Below are 26,299 nucleotides of genomic sequence, written 5' to 3'. Positions count from 1 at the left end.
CCCTCTTTCTCTCTCTTGTAGCTCAGGCTGGTCTTGAACTCATGATTCTCTTGCTGGAGTAATAAGTATGCAAAATCATGCCCAGGAAAAGGTCCTCAAAATTCAGTTCACCCTAGGTCCACCTCTTTAAGCAGTTTCCATTTAGGCTTCATAAGAGTAGTTAGCATCAGGAACATACGTAGAATATTTTTATAATATTCTAAGTTTAGACTTTCTTATTTAAGATTCGAAATCAAGACATTATAAAGAAAAGTGTGTACACATTTTATTTGTTATTTATTTTGGGTTTCTAGACAGGGTTTCTTTGTATAACAGCCCTAGGTGTCCTGGAACTCATTTTGTGGACCAGGCTGGTCTCGAACTCACAGAAATGTGCCTGACTCTGCCTCCTTAGTACTGGGATTAAAGGGATACACCACTACTGCACTGCTAGTATAGCTTACTTATGAAAATCAAAGCATTTCATATATAAAATATATCATACCTACAGTTAATAAAAGCAAAAGGATCTGGAAATTACAAATAAAAGTTATAAGCAAGAATTATTATCCACAATATATAAAGTATATATGGGTAAGTAAGAAAAAATCACAGAAAAACAAAGATAGATGGTGCTGCCTCAATAAAGACAGGGACTAGATAGGTAGCTCAATAGGTAAAGTCTTGCTATACAAGTTTGAGGGCCTGAGTTCAATCCCCAGAATCTATGTAAAAACAGCCAGGCATGGTACACATGCTTGTAATCCCAGAGCTGGGGAGGTAAAGACGGGTAGATCATGGGGACTCATTAGTCTTACCTACTGGGTGAGCTTTAGGTCAATAAGAGATCCTGTCTGAAAATAAAAGGGATGGAACCTAAAAATGTCACCTGAGGCTGACCTCTGGCCTCTGTATGCATGTGGACACATGTGAATACATGCTTGGACACACATGTGCACCTGAGTATACACACGGGAGGGGGCAGAGAACAATGGCTGAATACATTTAAAAAATCTATTTAGCTATCCAATAGTAGAAAGTTAAAGAGTCATAGGCCACTCACATTGTAGAAAAGTACAACCTTAGGACAGTGATTAGGGTGGGTCTTCTAGTAATCGAGAAAATGCAAGGACGATGCAGACACGATCTCATGTCTAAGAACACACGTGGACACTATATATGGAATATGCAGGAAAGAGTCAGAAAGAATGCATACTAAATTACTCTGCTTTTTGGGAAAGCGGGAGGCTCTGTCAGGGCAGAGAGTGCAGCCCGGGTGAGGTGGGATTTTAGCTACACCTCCTAGGGCTGGAAAATTTTTTACATTCAGCACACATCCATTCTCCTGTTACTTATGTAATTATGGAAACTATTAAAAAACAGAAAATATATAGAAGTCACGCAGTGATAGGCATGGACATAATCATTAGAAAATAACTTGAAAATCTCTCCAAGTAATACATATCCAGGGTCACCTGTGTTACCTGAACATGTCTTGAGGGTAAATGTGCAGCTGTAGAGATGCCCCAACCCACGATCCTCCAACTCTCCCATCAGACATATGGTCCTCTCCAATTGCCTGGACCACTGGCTATAAATTTAACTTAAAAAGAAATTTACCATTGCCCCGTTGTATCTAACATTAATGGAGTTTCTTTAAGTGCAAATAGATTCCATGCTTGGGTCTGAGGACAGTGTGGCTGGAGAAGGCAGGAGGCCTGGTGAGGTCTGGAGCTACTTGGAAATGGAGCAGAATCAAAGCAATGGCCACCTTTAACTCCAGCATGGCAAACTGCTGCCCGATGCAGTTCCTGCAGAAGGAGAGAAAGGGGTTAGTTTCTAGAATAACAAGTCTGGAGTCCAGGGCTGCTTAGCAGTTTCCTCTGATTGAAACATTCTCTCCAGATGGGAGGGAAAGGACTCAAGGAACTCCAGAGGTGAACAGACTTCAGATCTGGACAAGCTGTGACTTGGAAGACTCATGAGGGCCCCTCTCCCGAGTTACAGAAACAGCAAACAACTGCTGGAGAGGAGACTGACCAGCTGTGCTGCCTCTCAGACCTTCCCAGAGTCCTGTCAGACCAGTCCAGATGCCTGTAAGTTGTGCAGAGAGCTCCAGGGTTGCAGCTTTCGTGAGTGGTCACTTGTGCTGGCTTGGACTATTTGGTAATGCAGCTTATTTTGAATAAGAATGCTCCTCAAATAGGCTCACGTATTTGAAAATGATGTTTTCTTCACAGTCGATGGAATGGCATGGAAAGGATTTGGAGGTGAGTCTTGTTGAAGAATGTGTGTCTTGGGGGCAGGGAGTGGGGTGGGGTGGGCTTTGAGGTTTCCCAGTTAGCTTTCTCTGTGCTTGGTGCTTGGGGATCAGATGTAAATTCTCAGCTACCACGCCGGTGCCATGCCCACCTGCCTGCCTGTTGCCTTACTCCCCATCATGACAACCATGGATTCACCCTTGGATTCTGTAAGCGCCCCCCCCCCACTAAACTCTTTCTTCTATAAGTTGTCTTGGTTATGGTGTCTCTTCACAGCAATAGAAAAATAACTCATACACAGTGCCTTTAGAGCCACCCTTATTCCCATAAGCAACCCTTCACTCTTATTAGTCCCAACAAAAATTCAGTGGTTCACTAAATTTGACTCTAATATATCATGATCTCTTGGGGGGATCATCTTTCTGGGGTGAGGAGACATATTAGTGATACTTTTTCCCACATAAATTCTCTTACACAACAAGAGTAAAACAGAGTTTTCACACCAAATATTGAAACTTAGACTTTTTTTCTTACGTTGCTCCTTGCAAGAATGTGGAATTGGAATGTCCAATGTGATACCCTCCCTGAAGAAGATGACTGTTGGAGTCACCCACAAACTGTTTCTCCTACAAGCATTGAGCCTGTGAACAACACTTAAACTGCAGGGTTGTTTTATGAGGCATGACTCAGGGGATTCGATATTAAGTGGTATTGCCCTTTTTGAATAGATGGGTTCTGGGAAGGAACTAGTGGATCAGAGGGCCTGATGGGTAAGTAAGTTTTTTTTGTATATACTTTCAACAGCTTCAAGTTGTCCTCACCTTGGGCCACTGGAGAATGGTAGGAAGGCACAGGGATGTCTCTGATCAGAATTCTCCTTAGTGAATCTCAAGGGGTCAAAGACCTGAAATGAGAAGACAATGCTGCCACCGTCTTGACAACAACACATCTTTTAAGGTGCTACTTAGTGCTGACACAGAAACACATGCCACATAAGTTATTTAAAATGTTCTTTGGGCCACATGTTAAGAAGATAGCATAAATTTAAAAAATAGGTTTTATTAAATAGAATATCTATCATGTACTCAATATAAATAATTAAGGAAATATTTCACTTTTGAGGGAGGGTACTGTGTCTTCAAACTCCATGTTGCAATTCCAATTAGCCAAGTTGTTCAGTGGCCACATGAACAACACCTCTATAGACCTGGAGGGCTTATCTGGCCCACCCCTGACTTGTCTGCTAGCCAGTCTAAGAGTGTACCCACTTAGAAGCCAAGTCCAAATGAGATGTAATAGTTCAGATTCCTATTCTACAGAATAGAACAAAAAGCCTTAGTGGTTATCATAGAAGTAAACACTAGTGCTTATGTTTTGAATTTCAAGCATATTGAATCAACTCAGGCTTTCTACACATCTCCTTGCCTATCTAGGTCTTCCTTTCTCTCTTTCTGAGGCTATTCTGAGCTCTAGACAGTTGACCTCATGGGTTTGGGACAATTAAAATATTGATAGGAATCTGAAGAGTGGCAGCCCAGGGGTTGGGATGTTGACTATTCATTGGCTCCTCCCTATTGGCTGTCTTAGGTTGGCAATCTCTTCTGCATGGGCTTATTTGATGTTTCCTCCCTAGCTCCCAGCTCTTTTCCCACAGTTTATGTAACTCTCCCTTCTGGGGCCCATCAGGTCTAGAAAAGATAAATGATTCTGAATGATACCCACTTTCACTTGCTTCCCTGAACTTCTGCCCATATCTTCATAAATAATTCCTTTATGGAGCATTTGAACTGAGCAACTTGAATGTGCCATCAATAGCTCCAGGATCCTGATTGCTTCATACAATAAAAGAGACTGAGCTGCCCAGCTGGCTCTACTGACCAGCCAAAGCCCTGCAGATATCTACTAGATGTTCCAAAGAGCTTGACAGGTGAGTGACTGAAACAGTCAGTGACGGTTGGGAGCAGATTGTGGGACTAAGATCTTTAGATCGCAATAAAGATAAAGGATATGAGGTGAGGACAAGATTGTTAGTGGGTGAGTTTTACATGGTTCTGACTTTTATGTTTGTTTGCCCAGGGCCATTTACTTTCACCATATAGCCATTTGCATGCTTAGCTGTCAACACAGATCACTCACCACGACTCTCTGGAGCATGTCCACAAAAGACATCTTACCTTTGGGTCTTTCCAGACAGCAGGGTTATGGTGGAGACCCCAAATGCTAAGAACCACAGTCATTCCTGAAGCAGGAGGGAAATGGAGCAAACTGTCAGCTGCTGTAGTGTGCAGGAGATTTCTTCCTGGAGGGAAGAGCTGAACTGTGTGCCAGCTCCACCAGAGAAGGACGTGAGGGAGAATGGGCTTGGGTTTGAACCATAGTTTTTTTCTTTTTTTTGAGACAGGGTTTCTCTGTGGCTTTGGAGGCTGTCCTGGAACTAGCTCTTGTAGACCAGGATGGCCTCCAACTCACAGCAATATGACTGCCTCTGCCTCCCGAGTGCTGGGATTAAAGGCATGTGCCACCACTGCCAGGATGAACTACAATTTTCAAAGCAATTGTTTACTTAATTTGTGTTTTTATGCTAAAGACCTGTTGGTGTCTGAAAAAGAGTTAAACTGTGCTTGAGCGTTCTGCCTCGTTTGAAATTAGTTACCAGCTAGGCAGCACTCCAGAGAGGCTGTTTACCTTAAAGATCCAGTGGCTAATTTCTCTTGGCACTGTTCATCCGTGAAAGATGGAGAATTTGGGCAAATATTCATAGAGTTGGTGATTAAAAAAACAAAAGACAAAGGAGAAGGAATTTGAGAAGCATTTTCTTATCCAAAATAATTTTGGTTCTGTCAACAAAATTACAGCCATGGGTTGTCAGCGTTGGCCTCAGGTCTCCTGTTGACCTGTCGACACTAAAGCAGACAAGGGAAATGATATCTTATCTGATCCTACTGCCACCTACATGTCCTGCCAGGAACATCTGACTTCACATACAGGGTCTCCAAGAGTTCTAGCTTTGCTTCACATCTGTTAACTTATGTGCATATTGGGGTTTTCCTAATGGGTTTTTGGAGATATCAAAAAGGTTTAGAAGTGTTTTGTAAACCGTAAAGTACTGAACCCATGTCTGTTAAGATCCCATTCAAAGGGGGAAATGAAACAATGTAGGTGAAGGTTTTATACAGACGAAGTATTGTCCCCTTCTGAGTTGGTGTGGTGATAAGTACTCCCCTTCCCATCTCCTACACTAACACAATGGTGTGCATCTCCTGTAAAGACCACTTGGATCTCAAACTCAGCCTCACAAATATTATCTTAGAGACAATGTCCCATAACAGAAGAAACCCTTGACTGGGGTTCTCAAAATAAGGCTGGAACCTAACAGCTCTAACTGGCTATGTGGCTTAGGAATGTCACTGTGGCTCACATATGATTGGGGAATTATCCTCCAAGCTTTTAGTGGCTGCCTAACTCCAATTCAGATGTCCCAAGAAGCCCCAGATCCTACTAGTTATCATCACTGTGACCTTCAGGATCTCATGCTTAGGAAAAGAATGAAGACCTCCGGGAAGCGAGTGTCCATCTGGGAGGGTAAGGGGCTTGCTGAGTTCTCTGGAGATGGATGGAATGGGAGGAATCAGGCGAAGTGTCTCCTTGATGCACATTGTGGTGTATGACATCTCATCTAGCTGGTCCCTGTGACGACAAAGGAAGGAGGGAAGTGACTGAGACTCCAGAGCCACTTTGTATCGACTGTTCTCTATTTGATTTCTTTTCCTAGTAAGCATCACTGGGGTAAAGTGATTTTTGTCTGGGTTTATACAGCACATTGTTAAAATGTGACCTTTTCTGTATCCATGTCAACTCAAGTCCAAAGGTGGCAGACACACAGATGCCATGTGCCTAACAACAGGATTTCTGTAAAGTAGTGCTGTGACCCTTAGCTCTTCATGTAAAGGAAGAGTGTAGAAGGCACAGCTAAAAACTAAGAGGCTAAAGAAGTTTGAGAGAAAAAAGTATGTAAAGATAATTGTTGAAATATTGAAGTACCCCCCAAACTGCTCTGATAGCTACTGAAGCAGCTATGTGTACTGGGGTTTTAGGTGCAAGTTGTAAAACAAAATATATGTATTCTGCTTGGTTAACGTGTATTTGTAGCCTTTCATGCAATAGAATTCAAGTTGTTGTTTATAAAAAAACAAAACAAAACAAAAAAACCCTGATAATTGGAGAAAATTGCCTTCCTGGATAGAACATAGAATAGCAACGTTTATGAATATCACAAATAAAGAATTCAATTCTTAAAAAAAAAAAGAAATATTGAAGTACCTTGGAAAACAGAGTAGGGTGCTACTCATACTAAATAAGGGGAGGCTGACTTCAGGTTACATGGAGGGTCTGAAATGTGCTCCCTGGAGTTTAGGAAGCACAGAACCAATCACAAGCGACCCAGAGCAGACAGACTGGCAGGGGAGAGCAACTGAATGAGGTAGGGATGCACAGACATGTCGGGGGTGTGGTGGGGTAGGGTAGGGAGGGGATAGTCAGTGAACTGACTAGGAGGAGGGCAAGCTCCAAACCAGCTAGAGAAACACTGTGTTCAGAGTTCCCCTGCCCATGAATCAGCACTAGAAAGTTCCAGAAAGAGAGTCTTCAAGATACCTGCAGATGTAATGATCAAGAGAAGAGCAATGCACAAAGTATTTGCCAAACCCTTGGCACAGCCACTATAGTTTCCTTTCACAGGGGTATCATTTCTGATATTGTCAGAGCCTTGTGTAGGGGAGAAGCTGGACAATAAGACAAGCCAACAACAAACTCCTCTCACTCTAATGGCTTCCAGGCCAAAGAAGGGCCCAGAAGGGGTGAAGGGAGAGGTTCCAAGTGGATGAGCATATGAATGAGGGTTTGCCATTGCCCTGGGCTAGACAAGATAGTTACTAGCTTGAGATTTAAGTAGATGGGACTCTATGAAACTCCTTAAGATTTTGCCTACGAGATGAAAAGAACTTCCCACAGAGCAAGTCTTAAGTGAGAACAGGAAAAGAATGAAATAGCTTATCTGTATACCTAGCTATTCAAAAGAGATATATCTAGTCATTTTTGCCTAATCACATTTCTATTTCTGATGAATTACTTTAATGCAGGTGTTGGCCTGCATTTTGAAATGTAAAATTCCAATTCTGTATTCTTTCCCCATCAAGGTGAGGAAATAAATGAGTAATTGTGTCTACCCTGGGACTTACATAATTAAGAAAAACAACTACCCATATCATTGCCAACAAAAAGAAGAATTTTAGTTTGTTGCTGTTTTGAGACAGGGTCTCATTATGTAGTCTTCTGTTGTAGAATAATCTTTTTGTATACTGTGAAGGTGTGTTCCTCTTATTGGCTTAATAAAGAGCTAAATGGCCAATAGTAGGCAGGAAGAGGTTAGGTAGAACTTGGGGACAGGAAGAGAGCTTTGGGATAAAGAAGGGTGGAGTCCCAGAAGACACTGGGAGAAGCAATATGAGCATGCTGTGTTGATGAAAGGTACTAAGTCACGTGGTAGTGTAGATAAGAAATATGGGTTAATTTAAGTTGTAAGAGCTAGTTAGTAACAAGCTTAAGCTATTGTCTAATCATTATAATTAATAATAAGTTTCTGTGTGGTTATTTGGGAACTGGCTGGCAGGACAAAAAATTCTGCCAACACAGCCCAAAATGGCCTGGAGTTCTCTGAATAAACCAGTTTGGCCTTGAACTTACATGAATCTTCTGAGCAAACAATTTATTATTATTGTTATTATCATTATTACTTTTTTTTGAGAAAAGGCTTCTCTATGTAGCCCTGGCTGTTTTGGAACTTACTTTGTAGACCAGGTTGGCCTTGAACTCACAGAGATCCACCTGCCTCTGCCTCCCTAGTGCTGGGATTAAAGGCATGAGTCACCATCTCCAGCAAGCAGAAGATTTTAAACCAACATAGTAATGGCCTGACAAGGAGCCAAAGAGAGAAATTGCTTAACATTTTCTGATTGTCACATGTAGATTTCATTAATGAAAATGATGAGTATGTTATAGAGGAGTATTTTTTATGTGTTCTGGGGCTGGAGATTGCTCATCAGTTAAGAATGTTTGCTGCTCTTGCAAAGGATCTGAGGTCAGTTCTTAGCATCTGTGTCAGGTGGTTCAGAACACTCCAGCTCCAGAGGATCTGACACCATCTTCTGGACTCTATGGCACCTACACTCATGCATATATATCCCCCCCACAGACACCCATACCCACATAATTAAAAAAAATAATAAATCTTTGAGCTGGGTGGTGGTGGTTTTAATTCCAGGACTCAGGAGGCAGAGGCAGGTGGATCTCTGTGAGTTCAAGGCCAGTCTGGTCTACAGACCAAGTTCCAGGGCTGTTACACAGAGAATCCCTGTTTCAAAAAACAAAACAAAATCTTTGAAAATGTGTTCTTTATAGTATTTTTCCTCTTTCTTTCATTAAAAGAGAGAATAGTTAAAAGAGCATCTGCACTTTTTTTTTTAACCTGGCTAGGACTCAATTACTGTTTTCAAATTTAGACCAATCAAGAATGAGCAAAGTCAACACATGAGTTTCTTTTCTTTTCTCCTCCCTCTTCTTCCACCTCCTCCTGCTTCTGCTCCTGCTTCATCTCCTTCTTCTCCTCCTTTTTTCTTTTTTTTGAGACCCCTGTAGCTCTGGTTGTCTTGGAACTCGCTATGTAGGTCATAGTGGTCTCACACTCACAAAGATCCACCTGCCCCTGCTGGGATTAAAGGCGTGCACCACTGTGCCCAGCCTTATTTGTTTCCCAAGTAACTATAACAAACAAGATAAAGCATTGAATTCATGCTAGAAACAGACATAATAACCTTCCAAGGTTGGTGAATAAACAGAAATGGACTAGTCAAAAAGATGATAAGATAAGAGGTCCCCCACTTGGATCCTCCCAGCAGCAATGATTCACAGACAAAAGTGCCTTTGTGTGAGACAATACGTGATCTGGAGATCTATTGTGAAGCTGTAGCATAAAAAGCAAATGGAACAGGTGGAGAGCCTGGAACCACATCCACACATACACTTATGGACAATGAATCTTCAGCAAAGGTGACAAGAACACACAGTGGGGAAAGAATATTCAGTTCAGTGACTGATGTTGAGCAAGCTGGATATATACACAATAAGAATAAAATAAGATTTTTATGCTATATACAAAGCTCAACTCAAAACCGAATAAAGACTTAAAACACTATCTGATTGTAAAACTACTAGAGAAACCAATGATAGAGAGATGACTGTTGGCATGAGTCATATTTGAATTTTCTCTTGGAAGCACAAACAACAAAAGCAAAACAGTAAGAGTTTACATTAAATGAAAACATACCTTATGTATGGCAAAAGAAAAAATAGACTGAAGTGATGACCTACAAAATGAGGAAAATATTTGCAAACCACTTATATGATAATGTATTGATATTCAAAAATATATAAAGAACTCCAATAACTCATGCAAAGGGTCTAAATAGGCAATTTGTAAAAAAAAAAAACAAAAAAAAACTGATCTACAAATACTTGACAGGCTTGTGAAAAATTTCTCAACATTGAAAATCGTTAGAGAAATAAAAAATTAAAACCAACAATGAGATATCACCACACATGTGTTACAGAAAGGGAAAATAAACAAATATTGGTGAGGAGTTGGAGAAAATAGGATCCTTACACACTGTCAGGGACAACGTGGATCAATACAACCAAATGGAAAGCATCATGGAAGTTCTTAAAAAATTACAAAAAGAAGTACCACTTGACTCAAAAATTTCATTTGTCAGTATGTATTTAAAGGGAATGAAGTCACTCTATCAATGGCAGCTTTATTCTCTATAGTCCAGATATGGAATCAGCCCGAGTCATCATCTGAAGAGTGGATAAGGAACACGTAGTACATACACACAACACAATGCTATCTATGCAGCAGTGAAAGGGAAGTCTTTCATTTGTTAACACGTGAATGAACTTGGAGGCCATTACGCAAAGCAACATGATCCAGACAGAAAGACAAACACCCCATGAACCCAGTTACAGGTGGCTTTAAGAGGCTGAATTTGTAGAGGCAGAGGATAGAGCAGTGCCAATCAGGAATGTGATGACAAGAGGTTCAGAACTCTAGTTAGATGTGGAGGAGCTGCATTGTTATAATTGTTAACAATTTGTTGTATGTTTGAACGTGCACAATGAGTATATTTTAGATGCCCTAACCGCACAAATAATTACATAGTTAATGGATATGCCCATTGGCTTAGTTATTTCAAAATGCATACATGGGTCAAAATAGCATACTGTAAACAGTACTTATATATACAAACACACATGCATACTTTTTATCAGTAAAAAATCATTACTTAATATTGTATTTTATGCTATCTGGATGAGGGTATTGTGTGTGTGTGTGTGGTTGGAGGGTGTGAATATGCCATGATCAGAGGCAACTCTTTTTCTTTTTTCAACTCTGTGTAGCTTTGGAGCCTATCCTGGTACTCGCTCTGTAGACCAGGCTGGCCTCGAACTCACAGAGATCCAGAGGAAACTTTTATGGAATCAGTTCTCTCTTTCTAACTTTAAGTGGATTCTGGAGATTGAATTTAGACCAGGCTCTTCCATGCTGAGTCATCTTGTTGTCCCTCTGCCCATATATATGTATGTATGTATGTATGTATGTATGTATGTATGTATGTATGTACTGGGGATCAAACTCAGGTCCTCATCCTTGTACACCAAGCACTTTACTGGCTGAGCCCTCTCCTCAGCCTTAGATGAAGCTTTGAACTTATGGTAGGAAATGACTGTTAGTTCCTTATAAAATGAGCTCTCTACTGCCTTTAGAACTTCAGTTTTTGTTTTCTGAGCTGACCTTTGCTTATGAAATGGGACTCGGTGGTCTTTAGCATTTTTATGGTTCTGTCTCTTTGACTAGAGCATTAGGCACCACTTATCAGGGATACATTGTTTCTTTGTAAACCACACGTCTGAGGGACCTGTTCATTATCTAGAGCTTATTAACAGCAAGATTCATTAAGAAAGTTGAGGCTTTCTCCTGGTTTGCTCTTTACAGAAGCATCAGATCCGAAAGGGGGCCGTGTCTCACTAAACCCCCATGGCCAGGGTGGGAATCTGTCTTTTAAATCTGGTGGTCAGAAAATATCTCTGTCATTGCCTTTACCGTGAGCACTTTACTTTGCGGTGTGACGGTCTCTCTCTTGCCTTAAACTGCAGATCACTGAAGACAGGGTCTGTACAAAATCTTAGCCATCATTTTAGTGCCTCAATTCTTAAACTGTCGTCAGTCTACATCTTCTAACTCAACAACAGCATGCACTATTTAATATCTTCAAAGGTCAAAGGCCACCCTATCCTGAAGCATGACACCAGTGACCAGGCAATCAGCTTGGGTGCTACAGTGAACGCAAAGATGCAGCTACTCCTCCAGCCTTCTCAGCACACAAGTACCCTGGAGTCTTGTCTTTGAAGCTCTACATGCAAGCCTAAGGTCTGTTCTTCATTTCTAATGTGCCAGAGCTTGGACGAAAGAAACAAACATTGTATAGAAAAAAATAGTGTTGGGTGATTTCTGGATAGTGAACTTCCTTTGCAGAAGACAAACTTAACTCGGGGCTCTCTTCAGAAAGAAGAGACAAGTGGCCTGCCTCATATGCTTTGGCATACACATACCTTGGGACACTATGGTCACCAAAGCACCAGGGTAAGGGATAAGCAAAATCTCAAGAAGAGAGCTAAGATGACATACTGAGGGCTGCAGATCTTACCAGGTGATGGAAGAACCATCTCCCAGGATGCTCCTGATCTCTGTCCGGCATCTGTCTTGATGCTCAGGGTTCAGAGCCAGGCAGTAGAGGAGCCAGGAGATGCTGACTGCAGAGGCGTCATGCCCTGCCCACATGAAGGTGTTCACCTCAGACCGCAGGTCCGTATCTGAGAAGGCTCTTTCATCTTCAGCCTATAACAGGCAGCAGAGATAGCTGAATGAAACACCACTTCACAGATGTTTGGAGATGCCATCAAAATGATAGTTTTACAGAAATGCTCAAGTTTCAAATAAAGGTTTCAAGTTTAGTTCATATTACATATTACAATGAGTCCCACTTTTCCCAGAGCACAAAGGAGGATCAATGTCAAAAGCAAAGCAGGCTTTGCATAAGCATTTGGAAAATTTCTTCACAATTTCTCAACATTTCTTTTTTAAAGTGCTCATCCATGCTTTCAATTTTCTGCGGGTCTCTAAACTCCTGGTATCTGTATAACTTCCAAATCATGGCAAACATGTAATTCAACCTTCGCTGACTCCTAGTCTTTCCTCAAGACTGCACCAAGAGCCGTCTCCCACAGCAGTCTGGAGAGGTTTGCTCGTGTCTTCCCATCCCCACTTTGCTTGCCCATCCATTCTCTCACAAGGTCCGAAGCTGTGTGAGCATGCCTAGACTTTTGGTGCATTTACCTGGGCAGAAAGGACAATATCCAGAAAATCCTGAGACTTTTGAGTGTCATCCTGCTTTATTCCATCCTTGAGGAGTTTCTTTCTGTCCTGAATTATCTTTTCTGTATAGAATAAGAGGTCTTCATTACCAAAGGGGCAGATAAGTCAATCAAAGCCAAATACATTATAAATCAAGGCAGAGCCCACACTTTCAAGTCTTATCTGCTTTCAGAGGCCAGAGTGGGTATATTACATCTACATACATTGAACTTTTATGAGTGGTTTATTTTCCATCAACAGACAACTTTTAAATAAAAGTTCCAAGCAGGAGATGAAAATCATTTTCTATCACTAGGCAAGCAATATAGTCAAGGTGATCGCAAAGTTAGATGCAAGTGGCCAATCATTGCTTTCCTCCTCAGTCTAGAATCTTGTTTTCATAGAAATTATCCAATGAAATAGCCAGCAGAGAAAGCATTCAACATACATAGGTAAAGGGGCTAAAAACAAGAAAGCAAACCAACAGACAAAACCAGAGCATGGGACAGGTAGAATCTGTACAAGCACCTTCTACAGGAATTTGTTTGTTTTCAGTCATAATTGGGGTCAATTTTTTATTTGAACCTACCATTTCATATAAATTTTAAGTGAATTTGGATGGAAGTAAGTAGAGTAGTATGTTTTGATTTTCAGAAACATTTTCTGTACATCCAAGAGTTTAGATTCTCACCCGTGCTCATGGAAGCAAAACTAATAAAACTCAGCAAGTTACAAAAAAAAAGCCACTGCAGTGGGAGGGAGAGTATTTGGAAAGAGGGGCTTCAGCAACACAGGGAGGACGAGAGGGAGTAACATGAGGCAGTGAACATGATCAGAATTGTGTACATTCATGAAATTGTCAACAAAGTTATTGTTGGTGCTGGACCAATAGTTCAGTCGTTAAGAGCACTGGCTTCTCTTCCAGAGCACCCAGGCTGTATTCCCAACATTCACATGGCAAAATTCCAGGCTGTCCTGGAACTCACCATATATATCAGACTGGTCTCAAACTCACAGAGATCACCCATCTCAGCCTCTTGAGTGTTAAGATGAAAGGTGAGCACTACCATATCCAGATTTTGGGTGTCTTTTGAACACATACCAACATCTGTTTTTTCCTCTGTGTCTATTCTGTGCAAGCATTTTAGCTTGTAATTATTACTTAACATACTGCAAAGAAGGCCACATGACATGTACATTTTTGGATTCTTAAATGCTCCCTTGTTATATATGTATTTGTAATAATTGTATATAATAAAATTGTATAATATATGGGGATGAGGGTATAAACTTATCTTAAAGGAGTGAAACTGATTATCTGGGCAGTGTCCATATTAAAGCTCCATTAAGAACAAGAATTCTTTTCTTGCTTACTGTGAGACTTATTCTTCTACACATAAGATAGGCATGATGGTGCATGGCTTTGGGTAACCCACACTTAAGACAGGCCCATGTTTTTACCTGTGCATTGATGTATCACTTTGCCTAACTCCTGGAAGCAGTGACCCTTAGGGCTGAATTTGAAAATTATGTCATGATGATGCCAGAAATTGTACAAGTAAGAAGATATGATTTCGCCAAGTTCAAATGTTGCCTTCATGTAAGGCTCATAGGTTCTAGAAGACAAAGTTGGAACAATGGGTTAATAATTGACTTAGATCACAGTGAGCTCATTTACTGACCCATCACTGACCTGTTTATCTGGCAGTTGGTCTCCTGGCCAAAAGCACATTTCATGATTATGTCCAGGGCCATCAAGTTGATGTGTTCAAAAACCTCCATGGTTGTTTCCTGAGCACTCCAACTCTTCTCCCATTTATCCTGGCAGAGGAGGCCAAGATCAATATCATTGCCATCATCAAATGGTCTTTATTTGCCTGCTTTCCCTAACCCTGCCCTTATCATCTCAGGGACAAAACCCTGACCTTACAGGAACCAAAGGCCAGGAGTAAATAACCCATGTGTTTATTTTGGGCACGAGGAAGGGAAGCATGCCCTAAATGAGTGAGAAAGAGCGTGATGCACACTTCACATTTGGTAAATGGTCTTTGAATGGTTGTCACGGCTGTGTGCCAAACAACACAGAGCTCCACACCACCTAATTAAGACTGCAATACACGGGGTTCTCCCCAGGGCTTCCTCCACCTCCAGCCCCCTTGATAGATATCCCATCACTAATCTCAACCACCACACCCACACTTGAAATAAACTCAAAACATTTTTCAGAAACATCTTAGATTCAGTAATCAGCAACACCAATAGACATGCTGGTGTGATGGGGGAAATCTGGGGCCCCAATCCTAGATGAAGAGCTACTGGCAAGGTATGATGAGATGGGAAGAATTAGTCTTCCCCAGGGATGAGCCCCCTAAATGGTTATTCAATACCAAATGGTTGGTACTGAAAACATATACATACAAACAACACCAAAAGGTTGCATTTATATTTGAACATTTATATATACATGTAACAATAATTATTAAAGAAAAGAGGTCATAAATTCAGAAGGGAAACATGAAAGGGGTTGAAGGGAATAGAAGAAGGGGGAATGACACAATTATATTTAACTTAAAAATTGCAAATAAGCCAGGCAGTGGTGGCATACACCTTTAATCCCAACATTCAGGAGGCAGAGGCAGGAGGATTTCTGAGTTTGAGGCCATCCTGGTCTATAGAGTGAGTTCCAGGACATCCAGGGATATACAGAGAAACCCTGTCTTGAAAAGCAAAAGAATTGCAAATAAAAACAATAAAAAAGCCATTTCAGATTCAAACATTGGGGACAGAATGAGGCCTGGAAGAGGAGTTGCTGCAGGGAGCTGTCCCTAACTTTCCCAGAGACAGAGCCCTGTTCGCATATCCTGAAATGTGTTTTCCGACTGCGAAGTTGCCAAAAAGTGCCCACCTCAGTTATAAATGTATCTATCACAACAAGCACTTTTTGTGTAAAATGCAAATAAATGGAAATGTTTATATTCAGTTCAACCTATGTCTGTTGAGCATCTCCAGGTGTCACTTGGTGCTGAATGCTGGGTACCTACAGATGACGAACTAGGTACTGAATGGTTGGAGACTGAATAAAAAGCAGAACTTGAAAGCCTTTCACCAAAGTGTCTATTATTTGGTCAGATGGCTTACAGCTAAACAGTTAGCCCTTTAAAGAATTAATTTTTTGATGACCATATATTTGTTGTACCTATTAATAGAATTCAGTGTGATATTTCAATGCAGGCATTTAAGGAGAGCTGATGAGCCATGTGGTAGGTTTGGAAGAAATGAGAGGAGGGGCAAGCCTCTGAGTTTGAGATGCTCTGGAAGTGTGCAGCAGGAGGAAGTGTGACAGGAGCGCAGAGAAACCCAGGCCTGAGAAACGCAGAGGATAGAATGGCTCCTAGAAATGGAGGGGTTAAAATGGTGGAGCTGACTGTGCCAGACACTGAGCAGCACAGGGGAGGATGCTCTCCTCCCCACCCCGTTCCCAGAGTCTCTGCCTTGAGAACCCCCCCTCGCTGTGTCCCACTCCACTCCCACGGAAGTTTGGCAGTGCCCAGCCACAAGCTGGTAACAACTGTTCCCTGTGGACAGACTGAGTAAGGCCTGCAGGTAAGGAGGAAAATTTGGCTTTTTGGTATCGGAAGTTTATGAAGAAACTGCATTAATCATTTGTCTGCTTTTTAAAATAAATACATTAAAAAAGTGAAAACCTCTACACCAATAGAGCTTTTGATAAAACTCATCTCTAAGTCAGAAGCCACCCCAACAGGAATGCCCTCTGCAGCAGTCCCTGGCTATTTGGAAGGTGCCACTCACCTCAAGATCCCCCACCACCTATAAGAGGTGACAGAGGCACTGAACCTCTCTATGCTTAGTCCTTCATAGCATCAGACAAGTCCACTTCAGCCTCAAACCTTGTCTCCCATCACTCTGCCTAGGAGTTTCTTGTTCTTAATATTGGCATATGAAAATCAACTTATTTGGTGGTAAATTTGAGTCCCCTCTGAAATCGGAACCAGTTAGCTCCTCTTGGCTTCCTTACCTGTCTCCCACAGCACCTGCCACCTGAGTCTTACTGCCAGAGAATGTGAGACAACTAAAGACGGGAGGATCAGTTCTTCATTTTTAATCACCTGAAGAATTCAGGAAAGGCTTACATAGACATCACTACTCAGTGGGTACTTGTATTCTGATTAATTTCTAGAAACCAGGCTTGATTTTTCTCAACCCACTACATAAATGTCTAATCTAATGTTTCACTTACCAGCATCGTGTTCACAGAGTGGGCCATCATGTCCACACAAGTTTTCAGGATATCGTGATGGAATGCAGGAGTTAGGAGGCAGCGGTGTTGGAACCACCTGGGTCCATCTAGATTCAGGAGTCCTCTTCCTTGAGAAACAAAATGCACAGAACCTCATGCAGTTTACTAGATGAGGCGAGATGAGGGCCACATGACAGCCTCATGTGACTGAGTCACAAGCAGTCATGAAGTGGTGGTGAGTGTTAAAGAGCTGACACATGAAGTCGGTGTCAGCTCTGATGCTCACACCTGGGGTGGATACATTTAACACTGAGAGAAAGCTTGGCACAGTCTGAAAAGTTCTGATGCCCTGTGAGGTGTAGTTTCTCAGCAATGGAATGTGGTACCTGTGTTGTGCTGATTCAATGAGGGCACACACAGCTCATGGAGAAACAACCACTTCTTCTTTGCTGCAGACCAATCTATAAACATTACTGTGAATATAGACTCATCAGAGACAGGGCAAGGCTGTCCATCTGATCCCAGATACCCTCACCTCGAGCTCTAGACAAGTGGAAACACTTATCAAGGCTGACACTTCACAATCTTCTATTGGTGAATACGCTGGCATTAAGGTTTGGCTTTCAGAGGCTGGAGAGATGGCTCAGTGGTTGACAATATTTGCTGCTCCTGCAGAGGACTGGTGTTCAGTTCCCAGCACCCACACTGGGTGGTTCAAATCATCTGTAACTCCAGATCTAGGAATCCAACCCTTTGTTCTGGCATTCATGGACAAACACACACACACACACACACACACACACACACACACACACACAAATAAAAGTAAAATAAATCTTAAAGCATATTTGGCTGTTGAAGGACTTTAAATTTGAATAACATCCTTTAAAATATTTTAACAACATTTTTATACAATATATTTTGATCTCATTTTTTCACTTCCCCAAGCTTCTCTGAGATCCTTCCAAACTCCCTGCCCACCCGACTTCATGTTTTTTCCTCTCTCTCAAAAAACAAAAGCAACAAAAAATAAAAAACAAAAATCAAAACAGACAAACAAACAAAATAAAAGACAAGACTAAGTCAAAACAAAGTGCACAATAAACCACGGAGTCTGTTTTGTGTTGGCCAACTACTCCTGGGCATGAGGCCCACCCTGGAGTGTGGTTGATACACACAGGGCCACTCCATTTGGAGAAAACGGATTTTCCCTTTTCCAGCAGGTTATAATTGAAAATTTCCTGGTTAGGGATGGGACTTTGTGTTTATTTCCTGTTCTCAGTGATGGGATTTTGTGAAATGCATCCCCTTTTGAGTGCTTACAAATTGCCAGGTTCTTTTTGCCTGGTTGGTTCTCTTAGAATGCTGGCCACTGCATGAAGTGCTGAGAATACAACATTGATCTCTCTCAGTAGCGACAACACCGACTCTCATGCCCATTTCAAAGATGAGGGAAATGAGTCCTAGAGAGATTAAATTATATTCCTAAAATCATGCTCACATAGTCTATTGGAGTCGACAGTAGCATGCAAATCTAAGGGGCTATGAATCCAAAGCCTATCTTCTTCCATTTAATTTCTTTCTGGTTTAAAATAAACATCAACCATGTGAGAAAGCAGCTTAATTTGTCTTCTCACAGGATAGAGCCAAACTTCACACCAGAGAAAATTTTTGCTGAAAGGCATATAAAAATAGAGCACTCTGAAAAGAAAGGAAAATACAAGAAAACAAGAGAGGTGAAAGGATTAAAAATGTTCTGAAGTGAAGCTAAGGTGTTGAAAAATTCCCACACATTTTCCTTTGAAAATGGGACTTTGAGGAGAGAAACAAGAGTGCTCTGTGACATTGTGCTGGGTTGACCTTTGAGTTCCCCTTTGACCCTCTCCTAGGTAGCTCTCCTCATAGATCTTGCTCTTTAGAATGTGTGTTCATGTGTCATTCACTGTTTGCTTCTTTGTTAAACTGAGATAGGGATTCCCACTAGCTTGAAACTCACCAAATGGGTTAGGCTGGCTGTGGAGCCTGCCTGTTCTGTTTTCCCTGTGTTGGGATGATAAGTGCATCATGTCCTCTTTTTTATGTGGGCTGAATTCAGGTCTCCAGATTTTATTTTTAAACATTAAAATGATATTATTAGATGAGAATACAAAATACTGGTTTTCCTTATGGCATTCTCATATTTATATGTCATTATACTTTGTTCTCACTCATTTCCTTCTCCCTCTGCCCCCGACCCCAATCCCTTGTATCCCCTGCCTCCCTCTAGCTTGTTCCCTTCCTTCTCCTAGATGGTCTCCCACTCTGCATTCATGTTGTATGCATTTGATGTCCCTTTCCTGACGCTTCTGAGTTCAGATTTGAGTCTCTTTGCAATGCTCTGCTATGGAAAAGTGACTTGGAGTGAGAGTGGGTGGCACATACATACCAATGCATGGAGTCATTAACTGGTGCACATACTGGGCCTTCGGGTCTGCAGAATCAAGAAAAGGCAGCGTTAGGAAAAACACCATGGCCAGTTCAAGTCGGGGAAGGCTTTCTTCATTTGCCTGCACTCAGTGCAGACAGTGGACACAAGGGAATCCCGAGTCACTTTCTACAGCCTTGGAGGCTTGGAAAACCCGTCTTGGTCCAGTCCCAGAGAAGAAGTCCCAGGACCTAAGCTCATACCTTCCCCTGGTTTCTATTTCCCTCAACAGTGCAGGCTTGGGAGTGGACAAGTTTCCAGAATGGAGGTGGGGTCATGTATGCTTGTTGGAAAACATCAGACATTGAAGAACAAAGGCCTCTTGGTGTTCTTGTGACTCTCAGGTATGTTTTTCTGAAGAGGTGAATTCTTGACAGATTGGAGCAGAGGGACAGAGAGAGGTCTGTTTTGCTTAGGTTTGGTAAGGGTGAGGGATATGAAACACAGGAAAGATTCGAATGTGAGATCTTCACAAAGTTGGCAGAGCTCAAACTGGCCATTGTAGTTTTGTGCTATGCATAATAGGAAACTTGTAAATGGGTTGGGTGGGTGGGAGGAGTGACCTATGCTCTACAAAGGAACAGAACAATTTGGACCATAACCAAGAGTTTGGACTGGTAAGTTAATGCTCTTTTGCTTTAGGTTTTGTTCAGACCTCTGTAGGTAGGCTTCTGATTTCCCCGGGAGACATTCGTGAAGCAGTGTTGTTGACTCAAAAGTCCCCAAAACAAGGAGGCAAAGGAAAGCCCCTACCTAGGCTGGTGGTGGCAGCTGGGATTTATGGGGTCCTGGAGCCAAGGAACTGGGGGGCACCTAAGAAGCCCCTTAACCTGGGAAAATCTGCCCCCTCTCCATACTTGCTCAGTATCTTTTCCAGGCCCGGGGCTAATCTTTGCGTGTATCGTGTGCAACTCACTCCTGGAGGATTAGGACTCTGAGTTTTGTCTCATTTCTTACCTGTTCTGCTCAGAAATATCTTTGCATAGTCTGGGTCATAGATATAGAAAAATGCCTGGAATGGCCCTATCCAACAGGGGAAGGCACAAGGGTACTTCTTGACAATCTCATCAAGCTTCTCCATTTTATCATCCTGAAGAAACTAAAAAAGGGCAGGAAATTACAGAGTCAGTGGGGCTGACATTGCCTTGACACAGACACAGGGTGAATTCAGGGTTCCCACAGGGCTGTGCAGCAGAGGGATCTGGCTCCTTTTGTAGGGGAGGTAACTGTTCTTTCTCTAAGATCTCTAACCTTGGGGACAATTTCCTAAACAAGGACATTAATAAATACATGTTCCACCATCAGACCAAAGCCTTATCAAGCGACGACACATCCTATAAACTTTTCCCAGCAGAGGGTGAGGTGAGCTAAGTCTCACTCTCCCAAGTTTGAGGACATCACAGGCCTAGAGCTGGGGCTGAGAGGCTGCAGATTTCGTTTTCCTATGCTAGAAGCTACTCGAGGCTTCCTGTTGGTAAACCGAACACAACCATTGGCTAGCTCACCCTTCCTTTTTCTTTTTCTGTTCTCTAACTATTGATCAGCAATTCTTTCTTGTGACTTAACAACAAACACTTCTCTCTATAGCCCTGCCAACTCCTTCTATAAAAATATCCTGCTCCTCAGCCATAATAGCAGAACACTTCTTTCTACAGGTTCCTGGAATTTGAAACAAACATAGAGACAAAACTCTCATCTCCCAGAATTTATTTTCCTGTTTTGGAGACGGAATCTCTTAATGTAGCCCAGGCTGGTCTGGAAATCACGTCAAGCCTTCTTCAGGCTCCTGAGTGCAGGAATGTAGGTGTGAGCTATCATGCACAGTAAGCTTCCAGCATTTATAATGAAAACTACAAAGTACAAATGCCACTGCCAGAACCTTTGTTTCTCTGTTTTCTTTCTCATCTCTCTCTCTCTCTCTCTCTCTCTCTCTCTCTCTCTCTCTCTCTCTCTCTCTCTCTTATATACATGCATGTGTATAGGCATGTTTGAATGTGTGTGGGCACACCTGTGTATTCAGGTGCTCCTAATACCTGTGCATATACATGTGGAGGCCTCAGGTTGATTCTGGGACTCATCTTCAATCACTCTTCCTTTTATTCTTTAGTTTTTAAAGATGTATTTGTACAGATATCTGTTTCATCTGTATGTGTACCACATGCATGCCTAGTGCCTGCAGGAGCCAGAAGAGGGCATTGAATCCCTAGAACTATAATTGTAGATGGTTGTGAGCCACCATAGGGGTGCTGGGAATTGAATCTTGGTCCTCTGCCAGAGCAACAAGTGGTCTAAACCTCTGAGCCATCTCTCTATCCCCTTTAGTCTTATTCTTTGAGGGACAGTCTCTAAACAAAACCCAGAGTTCACTGCCCACCTGGCATTATGTAGGTTCTGAGTCTAGTCCTCTTGCTTTCAAGGCAAATGCTTTACCCGTTGAGCCATCTCCTTCACCCAAGACTTTCACTTTTAGGACAAGATTGATAGTGGCTTAAGTAGTCCCTATAAATAACCGAAAATAAGATTTCCATACATCTACTTATGGTGTATGTGTGATGTGTGTGTGGCTGGAACACCTACACACATGGGGGTCTCCACTTTTGAGAAAATGTAAGACTGTTGAAATTCTTCCTTGTATGACTTCACATCACGTAACCATTCTTATCCTCAGAAGAGGCAGAAAACCACCTTCCACATCGGTTTGTTATCAGTCAGCCACTCATCCATGAACTGGCCTCTGGATAGTTTAGATCCACTAAAAGGTCAAGATCCTGAGATCTAGGTCCTGATATAATCAAACAGTGGAAATACATATTCATTTGTAAACAGTGAGCATTTATGGAGGGCTTGTTACATCCTAGGTGATGAATATTCAGAAGGAGCTTAAAGGAGGAATTAATTTTGGCTCACGGTTTCAAGGGACACAGCTCATCACAGCAGGGAAGGCATGACATTGTGCTTCATTGTTCGATGGCAGGAGCTTGTGGATTATTTATACCATGGCAAGCCAGGGAGCAGGACCTGAGCAGGTCTGGTCTATAAGTCTCAAATATCCTCCAGTGACCCATGTCTGCTAGCCAACCTCTCCAGATTGCCACTGGCTGGGTATTAGGTGTTTAGACACATGAGCATATGGAGACATTTCAGATCCAAACCTTTATGTGAAGCTAAGACATGTTCTGGCTGACTCTGGAGTGGTTATAGTGGAACTTAACGCCTCATTTTATTAAGTGTATGACATGTTTTCAGCTTTTTCAAACACTAAACAAGCTTATCTCTTGAACAAACCAATTATGTGTTACATTGCATGTAAATGAACTAAAGCTTTTAACCAAAAGATAAACATTGTCAGGGTGCACAAAAACTGGATATATGTTGACAGAAGACAACTCTTAAGGGGCTCCACATGGCTGGAAAAAATCTAACATATCCATATCACCAGAGAAAGCTAATGTAGCGTCACTAGTGTGAGACAAGGTAGACTTTAAGGCAAGGATTCTTGCTCAAAGAGAAGGGACATTTTGTAATAACAAGATTAGTCTACTAGGAAGATAGAATAGTTAAAGGTTTGTATGCACACTATATAATAGCATGAGAACTAATAAAGTGAAAGAAGACGATAGGATAAAGCCCAAAGAAATTGACAATCCAAGCAGGAGATCTGACCCTAATGCCTGGCAAGTTTCACAGGCCAGGACACAACAAAGCAATCACTAACTATTTAGAACATTTACAGAAATTCAACATGTTGTTATTTCTTGAAGATTGTAGTGAGAGTTAACATTCACAACAGAGTGGAGATAAGCTGTTTCATCACTTTTTTTTTTTTGGAGAGTCACCTCTTTAACACTTCACTCTCAGTAGCTGGGAGAACAGTCGGGTGGGGCAATTTTCAGGGTTTTCTAACTTTCAGTTGAGAACTTCTTAATTAAAGTTCTAAAAGTGTGGAGTTGAAAATTAACAAGTGACAGAGTAAACAGAAGTTGAAGGCTGAGAAGGTTAGGAAAAGTGAATTAGGTTAAATGAAAAGAGCTCACATGCAGAGCATTAGCTTAAAGAAGAGTCAGGTTAAAGGAGGGGCTGGTTGGATCTCAGGTATCTGTCCTCATGCTGCATCCACTTCAGTCCTGGAATACAAACCGAACCAGAGAAACTTTGAGGTTTGCAGAAACTAGGCATCGTGGAAGTTAAGAGAGAGACATTGAACTACAACAAAGGGCTAGGGAAAGGCTGTCTAAGAAATGGGATGTCCTAGCTCCCCTCCTCTTACTCCCAGTATGTCAAGACATGGGGTGGCTTCCCATGTAGAAGAAAGGACAATTCTTCTCTACATAACTGTAAATGATACACAGATATATAAATATATAGATATGATGGTTCTGATTCTCCAGTGGTGGTTCTCACTCATCACTCTTGAGAAGACTTTTCTGTGAGTGCAAAGACTTCCAAACCTCTGAAGGGTCTCATAGCATAAGAAACTACAGCCTCAAACCATGTGACATTTGAGGACAGCTTCTACCATGGAAAACATAAAGATAAATGCATTGTGGTAGCCACCAAGATGACCCTTAAGATCCCAGCCTCTGGGCTTTCCTCTCCACAGTGCACCACATGTGTTGATGGGATCCATTACATACAGTAGAAGTGAAGGCAGAAAAGTTCCAACTAGGTTTAAAAAGACTGTTGCCTCCTTCTTGACTTTTCTATCTTTATCTCTCCCCTCTTGTCCTGGGGGAAGCAAGCTGCCTTGTTGACAGTAGGATGGCTAACTTTTCCAGCTTCTTTGGGATAGAAGGATTCCCAGGATGTGGGGATTTTGGTGCTAAAACCAAGAAACAAACTGGCATCATGGGACAAATGTGCACTCTAGCTGTGAGGAGCCCTATAAAAAGAGCCATTACTGAGGAGCAAAGGCTGTCAAGGGCTGTCAATAACTGTGAGAGTGAACTTGGAGATGGATCCTGTCCAGTCAATTTTTTGGATGATCAAAGCCCTCATCATCTACATACACCCTTGTTAGAGACTGGCAGTTGGGATCATCCAGCTATTGGAAGCCATTACTGAGTCCCCAACCCTTAGGTAAACTTATATAAACTGCATGAGATAAAACCTGTTGTTTCAAGTTGCCAAGTTTGAGAGAAATTTGTTAGGCAGCAAAAGACAACAATACACAAATAGAAAGGAAACAAAAATATGCAGGGCTTAAGAAAAAATTTACAGAAAACTACAACTAATACAGCAGAGGAAATATGAAGTAGCATTTTATGAAAAAAAGTTAGAACTATAATAAAGAAGGGTGTATTTAATTACTATGACAATGACCCTAATTTGCTAATGTCTTCTGTATTCATGTACTCTTTCACCCCGACTGAGTACTGGGTTATACAACTGGCTCTGATAAATCAATACAAGTGCAGCAAACAGCTGGGTGTTGGTGGTGCACTCCTTCAATCCCAACACTCGGGAGGCAGAGGCAGGCGGATCTCTGTGAGTTCGAGACCAGCCTGGTCTACAAGAGCTAGTTCCAGGACAGCCTCCAAAGCCACAGAGAAACCCTGTCTCAAAACAAAACAAAACAAAACCAAGTGCAGCAAACATGGCTGAGAGGCTAAAAACTACTTGCAAGGTCAGATTTGCCTCCTTGCTATCTTGGTACCTTGATACCAGGTAAGCAGGGTCAGGCTTGCCAGCTAGCCAGCTGAAAGATAACACAGCAGAAAGAAGACACCAAGGCATTTAAAATAACAGCCAATATTTATCTAACCTGCTGTGAACTGTGGAATATTAGTCAATTTAGCCAAAGTCAGCCAGACCTTGATTCACCTAGAAAATCTCTATGACCTCACTCAGCTCAAATTGCCAACCCAAAGAATACTGAGCTTAAGAAATGGCTGTTGTCAGTGGGTGGTGGTGGTGAATGCCTTTAATCCCAGCACTTGGGAGGCAGAGGCAGCTGAATCTCAGAGTTCAAGGCCAGCCTGGTCTACAAGATAAGTTCCAGGATGACCAGAGCTACACAGAGAAACCCTGTCTCAGGTGGAAAATAAAAAGAAAGAAAGATTTGGAGTCAGTCTAAGTGTACACTTCTGGATGAATGGAAGGAGAACATGTGGTCGCTAAGCATGGTAGCTCATGCTGTTACAGCACTTGGGAGGCTGAAGTTGAAGGATCATTGCAAGTTTGAAGACAGCCTGGGCTACATAGTGCGTTCCAGGACAGTCTGAACTATAGCGATGGACTCTATACACCCAACCCCCAAATCCAAACTCTAAAACAATCAAAATAAATTAACCAAGAGGAGAGAGAAAAAAATAAAAGAAAGTGTGGTAAATGCCCATCTGGGAGTGTACCTGTAGGACCCCGAGTCAGCACCTGGCACATGGGACATGGGATATGGGAGAGATATAGTCCAGGAAGCAGAGGAGCAAAAAAGCCAGGGCACCCTTTCCAGCCTATCCATTCCTGGAGAGTTTGTGCAGTCCCTTTGCAGTGGTTGCTCGGAGGCACCCCTCTTTACCCAGGATTTTCAAGTTCTATTTGCTACTCAAGTCTGTACTTTAAGTGGGCCCTCGAGGGCAAACGACCCATCTTCTTTTTGTAGCCCTAGTACTTAGCACACAACTGCTACTCCCAGTGAGTTAAAAATTTTTAAGACTCTTAGCTGGGAGTGGATTTGGAAAACAGAAGAGACCGAACAAGTGATGATCTCCCTGCACTCAACATATCTTCCTCACCCAGTAGTATCCTCGGAGCAGGGGGGAGGGGCCGCTTCCAGCTTTACAGTAATCGTAGACAAGACAGTTAATTTTTTTTTT

The 26,299-nt window shown here is 42.0% G+C and overlaps 1 protein-coding gene across 1 annotated transcript; it reads right to left on the bottom strand.

The window, feature by feature from the left end:
• Positions 1 to 320: 320 nt before the first annotated feature.
• LOC100766854 (cytochrome P450 4X1) lies at positions 321 to 20,582 on the bottom strand. Its single transcript, XM_035439713.1, has 11 exons — positions 20,445 to 20,582; positions 19,449 to 19,493; positions 17,024 to 17,151; positions 14,459 to 14,586; positions 14,227 to 14,381; positions 12,748 to 12,848; positions 12,059 to 12,249; positions 5,794 to 5,927; positions 4,415 to 4,479; positions 3,062 to 3,144; positions 321 to 1,790 (listed from the first exon to the last, which is right to left on the bottom strand). Exons 1-11 carry the CDS (start codon positions 20,566 to 20,568, stop codon positions 1,622 to 1,624), a joined length of 1,323 nt encoding a protein of 440 aa, XP_035295604.1. The 5' UTR covers positions 20,569 to 20,582; the 3' UTR covers positions 321 to 1,621.
• Between the last annotated feature and the right edge of the window lie 5,717 nt (positions 20,583 to 26,299).

This window comes from Cricetulus griseus, chromosome 2 (genome assembly GCF_003668045.3).
Source record: "Cricetulus griseus strain 17A/GY chromosome 2, alternate assembly CriGri-PICRH-1.0, whole genome shotgun sequence".
Taxonomy (NCBI): domain Eukaryota; kingdom Metazoa; phylum Chordata; class Mammalia; order Rodentia; family Cricetidae; genus Cricetulus; species Cricetulus griseus.
Note: the sequence above shows the minus strand (reverse complement) of the source record. Positions and strands in the feature narration are given on the sequence as shown.